The 11,477-nt window shown below is 38.0% G+C and overlaps 2 protein-coding genes across 2 annotated transcripts; one reads left to right on the top strand and one right to left on the bottom strand.

Annotated features, from left to right (window-relative positions):
• Nucleotides 1–1,605: 1,605 nt before the first annotated feature.
• LOC130745748 (probable CCR4-associated factor 1 homolog 7) lies at nt 1,606–3,047 on the bottom strand. Its single transcript, XM_057598117.1, has 2 exons — nt 2,774–3,047; nt 1,606–2,671 (listed from the first exon to the last, which is right to left on the bottom strand). The coding sequence occupies exon 2, from the start codon at nt 2,623–2,625 to the stop codon at nt 1,801–1,803; it is 825 nt and encodes a 274-aa protein (XP_057454100.1). The 5' UTR covers nt 2,626–2,671; nt 2,774–3,047; the 3' UTR covers nt 1,606–1,800.
• A 1,847-nt stretch (nt 3,048–4,894) lies between these two features.
• On the top strand, nt 4,895–6,826 carry LOC130745749 (40S ribosomal protein S12-like). Its single transcript, XM_057598119.1, has 5 exons — nt 4,895–5,014; nt 5,169–5,212; nt 5,893–6,190; nt 6,374–6,439; nt 6,537–6,826. Exons 2-5 carry the CDS (start codon nt 5,205–5,207, stop codon nt 6,594–6,596), a joined length of 432 nt encoding a protein of 143 aa, XP_057454102.1. The 5' UTR covers nt 4,895–5,014; nt 5,169–5,204; the 3' UTR covers nt 6,597–6,826.
• The last annotated feature ends 4,651 nt before the right edge of the window (nt 6,827–11,477 follow it).

Below are 11,477 nucleotides of genomic sequence, written 5' to 3'. Positions count from 1 at the left end.
TTTACAAGTTCATCTAAAATCAAATAAATTGTTGACAAGAGTTAGGGCAAACTTGTATGACATAATTAGGATTAATAGTCCTAGAAACTGCGTTAAGAGTTAGGACTATTGATGAACTCATTTTCAAAATGGAAGCTATGTCAAAATATAATTTGAAATTCCTTCACCTTCCGTAAGACATAATTTTTGCAACGATAGCAATTAGCAACCCCTTCCCACTTCCCAGTTCAAAGCATAAAACGGCTACTCTGCCAGGCTTATGTTGACACCAAAATCCTGCACAAAAAGCAGATTAACACACAAAGAAAGAAAACATCAAGATGCCCCTTCTGGGCAGATACTAAGTTAAAATCAATACAAATATGCTCTTTTCACAAAAGATTAACACACAAAACCACAATGACAAATATGCTTTATGAAATATATAAATCCAATGACAAGACGAATAAATCGTGGACTAAAGCTGTAGAGCTATGTAGCAATGGCTTTTCTGAGTAAATACATGCCGTTGCAACATACAAGTGGAGAAACTGCAAGCAGAAAAAATAATGCAATCCAAAATACTTAGCCATCAGTTGCCATCTTGTTTTGATCTACACCAATGTAATGTCAGCATATATTATATTTCATTGAACATAAACAAAATACACTGAACAGTCAACATCTTTGAATATATCAGCTCAGCGACAATGAAAAACTGAAGAAATGGTTAACATTTGCAAGGTAGTGACAAAAAATTGATCAAAAACTAATATACTACTGCCTCTAAACAATCAAACCTTCCCCGACCAAACTCGCCCTAGAAATAATATCTTCACAGGAAAATTCTGATGAATGATTTAAGATCTGTGTATGATTCTACTAGGTGCATGTGTGAAAATATTTACAATTGATTCTTTATGCAAAATAATTCTAAGAAGAAACTTCCACAAGTAGCTTCTTATGCCAGCAAGAGAAATAAATTGCTCCAAACATGTTATGAAGTCCTCTCATGCCAAATAGGACATGAAGTGAGCAAACTATCAGCTTCAGTCTGATGACTAATTCCAACCCTCTCCACCTCTAACAACTCTGCAAGCTTGTTCAACCTTCCACGAAGGCTGTAGCAAAACTTCATGAGATGCTTGATGCCATACACGGTAGGGGAAATACATGTTGATCATGTTAAAGAACCCACCCTCAAATTAAAATCTGTACAGTAAAATTCAGATCAGAACCATTTTGAATGATTTAAGAATCTGTGCATGATTCCACTAAGTGCATGCGCAGAAATTCTTCTACAATTGATCAGAAAACCAAAATCAATTCTTTTTGCTATGGTTAAAAGGAGGCCTAAGCCCAAATAAAAACAAGAACTAAACTAAAACTACTCTGGCAAAAGACACTCTCATACTATCGAGCATCAGCAAATCGCTACAACCCATAGGAGAAGCCAGCAATGTATGCAAACCACTAGGACAACCATGAGATGCACTCTCAAGCCAAAATCAATTCTGATATAAGAAGCTTATGTAAGTAGCTTCAGATGCCAAAATTGATTCTGCAGAGAAATAAGCTGATACATGTTATAAAGTACTGTCATGCCAAATAGGAACAGAAGATGAGTTAGGCACAATGTAACAAAGAGTATTGATAAACCAAGACACTTAAATATGCCAAAAGTTTACAATTACACAGAACAAGTTGGTATTCACCAGGTATACAGCAGCTCAAATAAATAGAGATCTACCACTTTTTTTTTTCAACAATTTTTTTTTCTCTAATTTCATTTTTTTTATTTTGTTTTTTTGTCTCTCTCAGTCAATGAGAACCATGTCCATTCTCACAACCTAATCCATACAAGATACCAGCATATTTTTCCAAAGAGCCACTAAAGAAATTCTCTTTCAATTTCCTGAATGTACAAGAAGTGAGCAAGCTATCAGAACCAGCCTGATGACTAATCCCAACCCTCTCCACCTCCAACAACTCTGCAAGCTTGTTCAACCCACCATGAAGACTGTTGCAAAACTTCATGAGATGCTTGATGTCATACAATGTAGGGAAGTACATGTTGATCATGTTAAAGAACCCTACCTGAGTATCAGGCAGGTCCTGACAAGTCAATAACTTCAACAAATACCCAAAATCATACCCACTATGAAACGTAACCCAGTGGATATTATCATTCAACACAATCCCCGACGACATCAAAAGCTCCCCGAATCGTCGGGCGTCGATGCCCATCTCGTTATTCTTGCTGAAATCAATCCCACTCTGCCGCAATAGCTCGATCGAGTCATTCGCGAAGACGTCCTCATTGACATTGAACTCGCGAAAGTTGAACTGCCAGATGCAGGAGGAGCCGTCGCAGGAGGGGAGGTTACCCTCCTCGTCGGAGAACGTTAAGCCGAGTTGGATAAGCTTGAGCATGTCGACGTTGTCCTTTAGGGTTTGGTAATGGTAATCATGGCTGTTCTTGAAATTCCCCACCGGGCGGAGAACGATTCCGGGGAACTCGGTGTCCATGGCGATGTAAGGGTAGTCATCGACGATTTCACGGATCAAGGCGAACTCTTGCTCCAGATTTTCGTTCCACACCTCGCGAATCTGGATCGATTCGGCTTTCGGTGAATCTTGCTGCATTCCTTGGAAATGCGATTGGGTATCAAAACCATATACACCACCAGATCTGTGCAATTTCAATCACAATTTCAGAAATTGGGAAAAAATTGGGGAAAAATTGGGAATGAAAAATACAAGTTGTGAAGATGAAATTGAAATGGATTCTGACCTTGATCGGAGAAATTGAGGGCACGGAGGAGGTAGCTGGAATCGGAATTGAAGAAAGGTTGGAAGTTGGGGACGGACAGAGAGAGAGAGGGAGAGGAAATGGAGGAGAGAGAAGGAAGAGATTTGTGGGGATATGAAATCTCTCTCCCGTTCTAGGGTTTATTTTTTCGTTGTTTTTTTTTTGTTTGGTTGTTTTTATTGTGGGTTGTGAAATGGGGAGAACAGAGATGAGACAGGATCAGGAAGATATTTCGACAGAAAATAAGTGGTGGGTTGGGGTGGGATTGGTTTGGTCATTCTAGTTGCTCCTTTTATTATTTTGGTTCCTTAATTCGATTTGCTTTCCTTATTACATTGGGTTAAATACGTTTTCACCCCCGAACTATGAGTGAAATTTAGTTTTCGTTTTTCACTCGCGACACTTTTGGAATAGGCCTCTAACCTATGAGAAATGGTTGGGATTGGTCCCTACTGGAGGAGTGGCGCTGACTGTCGTGCCTTGTGTCACAGTGATGTCTATGTGGTAGGGACCAATCCCAACTATTTTCCATAGTCTAAGGGCTTATTTTCGGAAGTTACACTGGCTAACAGCACGACTATGCTAGGGGAAATTGCGGATAGCTTAATCCACGATGAGGAGAAATTGTGGGTTCAAGCCTTATCCCATAAGTATTTGTGTAATGAGTTTATGTTTGTTGGTGATTAAATAAATGGGGATTCTTATATCTGGAGAGGCATAATTAAGGTAAAAAAGAGCTTGAAGCATGGATTCAGTGCGCAACATGGTAATGGAGAGTCTTCTTTTTGGTACACGAATTGGTTGGGGTCGGGAAAGCCTTGCGATCGGGTTTAGTTCGTCCATATATATGACACCAAGCCTACTGTATCTGATCTTTGGTTGAATAGAATGTGGAACTTGTCTTCTTTGAGTACAGTACTCCCTCTTGACAATACAGATGAAATCAAGAAAGTACAGGTGCCTTTGAATCCAACTGGGGTTTGACGATATACGTTCCAAGCCTGCCAATGATGGGATCCTCTCCACTAGCATGACTTATGAGTGGCTGGCTGGCTTCCCTTTGTTGCGGATCAATCTGGTTTGTGGAAGCAAGTGTGGCAGGCCAAGGTTTCGGAAAAGATAAGGCATTTTCTTTGGCTTTTAGGGAAGGAAGCTCTCCCTACGAATAAAAGCATCAATGGTGCCCCTTAAGTCCAAGTTATGTGTGCTCGAGATGTGACGTGAATACTGAAGATCCGAACCATGTCTTTAAGGTGTGCCCAGACTCACGCGCTTTTAGGACGCCTCTCAGTTCGATTCTACCCCGTAATCACAAATCATGCATCATTTTCAATCTGGTTTAGGAGCTTGTTTCATCATTAGTTTTTTTCATGTTGGCAATAACGGTTTTGTGGTGGGCATGGCGGTGGCGTAATGAGTGCATCTTAGGGGATAAACGGTGGAACCTCAACTCTGTCTTGCAGTAGATTGTGCTTGACGCAACCACTTGAACGGAGTGGCTTAGTGCGACCGTGTGGTGCGATCACACCGCTGGACCTGGTTTGGGTTAATCGTGGATGACTGCGACTCCAATTTATGTTTATGTGGATGGGAGTTGGAGCACCACAACGAATAAGATGTGGTGTGTAGCCGCGATTAAGGATGTCAACGACAATTGGATCTCTTGCATTTATTGTAATTTTGGGCACAATAATGCATTTCTTGCTGAGGTTTTGACCATGGGATTGGATTTGTGACATGCCTAGGATTTGGGGTTTAGATATGTTGTATGTGCCATATACTGTTCAAATTTAGTGGAGGTGCTTCAGAGTGCAGGGCAAGTTAACACATACTGGTGCTCAAGATACGATATGGAGAACTAGATATGTGCTAGCTTGAGGATGGTAGGTTGCTTTGGTTTTTATTCCGTGTGAGATCAACAACACAACCGATTGTTTAGTTCGCCAAGCCTCCCGAGATGGTGCTTCGTGTCGTGTTTGGAGAGTTGCTCTCGGGATGGTTAAATTAAATGATAAGCATTTTTTCCCATTCAAAAAAAAAAAGAAAAAAAAAACATTTTATCATTTAACTGCTTTTGTGGGCCTAGGCCTATGAAAGTTTTGATTGGGCCTAAATGCCGAAGAAATCCGTCTTTGAATTACTAGGGTTCTCATATTTCCATCGCCTCTCCCTCAACCTTCCTCACACTCACTGTTCTGCAACTCATTTCGGCGCATAGTCAAGGTTCCTTTCTCTCTCAATTCTCCATTACAGTTTTAGATTCTAGAATCTGTTAACTTCGTTACCTCTGATTCTGATTTTGGATTCCATGATGATTCTCAAAATTATTTTTATCTCTAGGATTTCATTTTTGTGTTGCTTTCTCTTGTTTATGCAGGAAGGAGTGCTCCTTATTTGAAATCAACGAGGAAAAATGTCAGGGTATGAAACTGGATCTTTGACTCTAGTTATTGTTGTTATTTATATTATGAGATTGGTGGGTTATAACTTACTGTCATGGATTTAACTTCATTTGTTAGATAGAGACTTGGATTTTTAAGCCCTACGGTCAGATGAACTATCATGTGTTACGTTTTTATATTTTAGTATATGAAAATGATTCTGTTGAAGGCTGTTAGTAATAGTTGTCCTTGTTTTTCCCTGCTTGTGTAATTGGGTCTGGCCACCAAATCGTTTAATGGGTTCCTCTGTTCATGATATCATTTAAGAAATGCAGGTAATGATAAAAATTCAATAGTTTAATGGATTCTCGTCTGATGCACTGCGATTTAAGGCCGTGGAGTGTTATCGATATGGATTTTTTCAATTTGTTTGTAGTTTTGATTGGTGGTTTAGTGAATAACTAATTTATATTACTCTCTAGACTAGCAAAATAGCATATAACATCTAAACCTATGAATAACTGGAGTTGCATTTGAAAGCCCTGCTGGGAAACTATTCTGGATCATATAGTTTTCAATATGTGAAAATGATTCTTTTGAAGGCTGTATGTATAAGTTGCCCTTGTTTTTCTTTTTGTGCGTTCTGGTTTGGTTCCCATGTCCGTCTAAATAGAATTTCTTATGTGGGTTACTCTGTTCATGATATTTTTTCATCTGCAGAGATGAAGCTGCAGTAGTAGTTCCGGCAGCTGAGCCAGCGGCTGTAATTCCTGGCGAGCCTATGGATATCATGACTGCCTTGCAACTGGTGCTCAGAAAGTCAAGGGCATATGGTGGTCTTGCCCGAGGCCTCCATGAGGGTGCAAAAGTGATTGAGAAGCATGCAGGACAGCTCTGTGTTCTAGCAGAAGATTGCGACCAGCCTGACTATGTTAAACTTGTCAAGGCCCTCTGCGCAGAGCACAATGTTAGCCTGCTCACTGTTCCAAGTGCAAAGACACTTGGAGAATGGGCTGGAGTAAGTGCCATACTCCTTTATGTTCCCTTCATTCCTTTATGAAATCCAATGGATACCAAATTTCATTGGTCAATTTCAATTATGGTTAATTATAATTGGCATTCTATCTGAAGTTGCACTTTCAAATATTTCCCTGGTCATTTATTTTGTTTGTGCTAATTATATCTGGCATTCTTTCTGTAGTTGTGCAAGATTGATTCAGAAGGAAAAGCTAGGAAGGTAACTGGCTGCTCCTGTGTGGTTGTCAAGGTATGAATTGTATTGAAATTGAAATAGAAATGTTTGTTAATCTTGATTTTGTCTGGGTTTATCATTATTTAACAATTTTACTATTGGCTGCTTGCAGGATTTTGGGGAGGAACATGAAGCCTATAATGTTGTTCTGCAGCATGTGAAATCCCAATGAGTTGCAAGAAGCATAGTTTTGTATGTTTCACTTTTTATTGAGGTTATTCCGTGAGAGTGAATTTTTCCTTGTAGCTGGAGTATCTTCCTAGTGATTTTTATTGTTTTATATGAATATGCTGCCTTCTAGTGTTGACACTCATTTAATTACATCTGTCTTGCTCTATCATATCCATGTGGTGAATTGAACATTAAAGAAGGGAAATTTAGCAGATACAAATTTGACTGTTATTTGATTAGCACTGAAGGTATTTCTTACATAGTATGTTACAGTTTAGTTTGGTTGTGTTATAAAGTGATCTATCCTGCGCTTGATATATGGACACAATCTCTACTTCCACTGTTTGCCTTTCGCGCTGCTTACCTTGTTATATGGAAAGATCTGGTGTAATTTGGGCTGTTAAAAGTAGGTTTGGTGGTTGTAGATGCATAGTTGTTGAGATTGGCTAGTTAAGTGAATTGTTTTCATGATTCAAATTTAAATGTGATAATCATAGTGGTTTAAATAGAGCGAAATCAGTATGGTGCGAATAAGTGAGGTGCGATGATCATCTTGGATTTCCCACTCCCAATTGTGGTATTTGATCATGTTGGCAAGCTGATGGGTGTGATGGAAGGATAATATTTTGTCCTCAAATGATGTTTCATTTTAAGTTTCCATGTCAAATACAACCATTCATACAAGTTTATAACCACAACATCCATTTATGTTGTGGAATGACACTTTTCTACATTGCTCAATAATTCAAACACTTATTTACACAAGATCTTGTTTAAATGTGTCTGAATTTTTATGTCTTTAAGAATTTTTTTTGTATTGCGTTGCATGGTAGATTTAAAGGATTTTTGTTTGGTGCTTTGTAATTATATACGTTGTAGAGAGATGCCGATATGAAATTTTCCCAATTTTTTAATGGTTTCAATTTGTGGTCGAGTGAACAATTTTGTCACCAACTCTTCAATGGTGATCGGCTTAAAGCGCAGATAGAATCCTAACATATGAACAAGTAACTAATGTCGGTCTTCCCTGTCCCACCCACTTGCTAAATAGAATTCCTGTTTTGGCACGAAAAGTGTATTTTGTGTCAAAATTGGCTGAATGGTCACTTCTTTTGTTTGAGTACTTACGACTCCCATAGTGCGTGCAAATAAAAATGGTGAGGGAAAATATAAAATTAACTTACTCCAAAAATTTCATTGTTTACCAACTTTTTCCAGCCATTTCAAGGTAGATTTATAGTCGTTCCTTTCCATTAATTTGATGTTTCATTTCTATATGTTCCACTGAAAAACGTTTCTTGTTGTAAAATTGAACATTAGAAGACAGCTTGGTGGATTGTGCTAACCTTTTAACGGCTTTGGAGGATGATAGTGGGGATAGCGGGAGCTTAGTCATAAAGATTGGACAATCACACTACTTAAGGTTTCTCATGAGTCTAATTATAGTGAGGATTGACTTCGCATTCCGGTGTTTGCTCATTTGGTTATAGAAGATCCTGTTACTGTGTTAGAGTTTCTCTTGTTGAGAGACTCCCTTGGCGTTCCTTAGTTTCTTTTGTCTTTCTTGTTTTTTGATAAAGAAAAAAGACATTCTACTTTTTTGTTTATATTTTGTTCTTGCCTCAATCAATTTTATTGATAAGCAAATAAAATTGAAAGAGAAACTGAGATACTACATTAGTACGTTTGTGTTGAAAGGGGAACTGAAGATAAATAGAGAAATAATTGATTATTGAAATTATTGGTTCAAGAAAAATAGAAGATGACGTAAACTAGGAAAAGAGAAGTTTTCACTCTTCTATCTTGTTTTGTTTAGTAAAATAAGGAAAGAAAAAACTTAACTTTTACCATAGGTTCATATTCTTTTTTAGAAATCAAAATGTATATTGGTAAACGAAAGAACGTGTACAAAGTCCTCCTTAAAAGAAAGACATATCCAACAAAACAAGCCACACTCATAGAGGGAGAGAGAAATCTAGCCCCCAAAGCAGAGTTTTAAGACTCGGCTCGGACCGGCCGGGACTCGGTGACCTGACCGGTCCGAGCCACACTTCAGACCGGAGGTGCAAGCCGCTCGGATTGAACCGCTTAGAACCGGCCGGTTCGATCATAAACTCGGTGACTCGGCCGGTTTTTTGATTGAACCGGCGAGTCACTTTTTTTTTTTTTTTTTGGTCAATGCCAGTCGGCCCAGTCCCCCTTTTCATGCTTTTTTAATTTTTTTTTAAGTTTGTTGACGTTGGGCCATTCAAATTGTTTTTTTGGAAGCCCGTTTATCTAATTATTAAACATATTGGGCCATTCAAATTGTTTTTTTTTAATCCAGTTATAAACATTTTGTATGTAGTAGGAAAAAAACTTGATATTATGTTCAAAATGCTGTCAGGAGGGTTCGAACACAAGCCATGGAGGAAATATGGAGGAAACCTAACCACTGCACCATTACTATGTTATTGATTGGAGACGGATTTTATTAATTATATATTAAATATATATTGCATTGGACATTTTTTATGATTTTTAAATATACACCGAGTCAAGCAATCGAACCAGTGACCCACTGGTCCGACCAGTGACTCAGTGACTCAGTACCCCGACCGAGTCGATGACCGAGCCGAGTTTTAAAACACTGCCCCAAAGCCGATCAACAAAACCCCAAAGGCAAAGATTATAGATAACGATCCAAAAAGAAACACAAAGACCGAAGGAAGCACAACACACTACAAAACCCTCCAAAAGAGCCCTTTGACCGCAACAAAACTAGGAAGAAACAAACCATGATGGAATCTACCGTCTACTCTTCCTCCGCGAAACATCACATGATCTGAAAGCGCAAGAATTGTCTTTTCCTCTGCACTTTCATAAACGACACCTACCTGCTCACCTACCAAAAAATGTGCTTGACTCTAGTCAGAAAGCGTTAGAACATTGTGCCTCTAACAAGATTAAGGAATTTTTTAGAGAAGGGACCATCGATGATGACCCCGAAACCCTCGAAGCCTCTGTAGTCTAAGAACCTAAAACATTTTTTTCGACCTCTAGTCTCCAACTTCTTGGGACGCCCACACCTCCTAGTGGTAACCGACGCCGAACCCTCCCTTTGAGGCAAACCATCCACCACTCCATGACCCTAGAAGTACCCAAAGCTTTCCCAGAAGCTGAAGCCCACCCCTGCAGAAAAATCCAACTCACCCTTATCAAAAGCCTATCTACGCTTCCGAAGTTAGAATTTCCTCCAAAACGACAAACCATTAGAAGAACGAGAGAAGCCAATCCTTGAATCTTGGTCTCTTCACACCTGCGCGCACGGGGGAGAATTTCTAGAAACAAAACCATGTCTGGTAGCCTTGCCCAGGAAAAAGAAACCATAGAAGTGTCGAAAATCATCCTCTCTTCACCCATCAAATAAGGAATGGAACGTCGAATTTTCATTTACCTCCACAAGATAGCCCACCACGATGAAGAAAGTGGGACTAAAACAGAGGGCGATCTTTCCCCACACCTTGACTCAAAAACCCCAACTTGCTCATGCGAAATTTTCTCCCTGCTTTCCTTCAAGCTCGAACCGGAAGATCCCTAACGTGGAAATCTTGTCGGCGTCACTAACAAGGCTACTCCACCCAATGAACGCCATTTAGATGGTTAATCTCTAGAGATGCATGCTCGGAGGATGTAAACTACACAAAGCCAAAACGAAAAAGCCTTCCAATCTTTCTTGCTGTGAAAATATTTTTGTATGATTTTTTTAATATTTATAATCATTCAACATTATTTATTTTTTTAATATTATATTTTGGTTTATAATTTTTTAATTAATTTAACATTTTTTTATGAATTAATAGTTATTCTATTATTTTTATTAATTTTTTTAACTATTTAGAATTTATTTAAATTAGAAATTATTTTTACTTGAACCACTAAAATGTATAAATGACTCTTCAACTTTCTTGCTTAACTAACATTGAGTAAACGAATAATATTTTCATCCTAACTAAAAAAAATGAATATATTTTCAATCACAATATTATAATATTATTATATTTCTATATAATTTATCATAGAATTACTCAGCGTTTGAGTTTTTTCACATAATTTCTTTTATATATATATACTTGCGAAACCCTAATCTCCACATTTCCGATTCCCTCTTTCTCTCACCCCGCCGCCTCTCATGAAAATTCTCTCTTTTGGTTCCATTGAACTCTTAATCTCGAAACAACTTATTTATTCTTTGATGTTCGACCATTGTTTACATTAAATCCAGGTTACTTAAAAGTAGAGAAGATGACTCTGTTAAACAATCTCCAAATCTCCAAGTGAAGATGTTTGTCAGCCTCCCTCGTGCTTGCATATATGGAAGAAACCTTGGATTTCGGTTAGTACCCTTACATTAGTTTGGTAGTTTTTGCTTAAGATCTTTTATAGATTATGTGATATTTCAATGGCAATCACTTTTTATTTACAAATCACCATTATGGTGTGGATCACAGGGTTATCAGTTGTTGGCTTTTATTTTAGATTTCATTATATATTTGGTCAGTCTAGAAGGGCCTTATGGAGCCGAACTTGTTGAGCAAAATCGTCGAGGTTCAACAACATATAGTTATCCTTTCAACATTCTGAATTATCATTTGTTCTTCTTTGTTTGTTTATCAATTTAGGGACATATTCTTCTAAAAACAACCATTTCAAATTTAGGTTATTTATCAATCTTAATTTTAATTTTAAAATCATATTCTTCAAAATAATTGTCCTTTGCAATTCACGATTTTTTAAGATCATTAATCTCAAAGTAATTTTCCAATTCATTTTTCGTTTTGAAATCTTAAGTATCCAAAACTGTTGTGGTTTTTTACCCCACTATTCAAAATAAATTGCTTTT

This window comes from Lotus japonicus, chromosome 3 (genome assembly GCF_012489685.1).
Source record: "Lotus japonicus ecotype B-129 chromosome 3, LjGifu_v1.2".
NCBI lineage: Eukaryota > Viridiplantae > Streptophyta > Magnoliopsida > Fabales > Fabaceae > Lotus > Lotus japonicus.
Note: the sequence above shows the minus strand (reverse complement) of the source record. Positions and strands in the feature narration are given on the sequence as shown.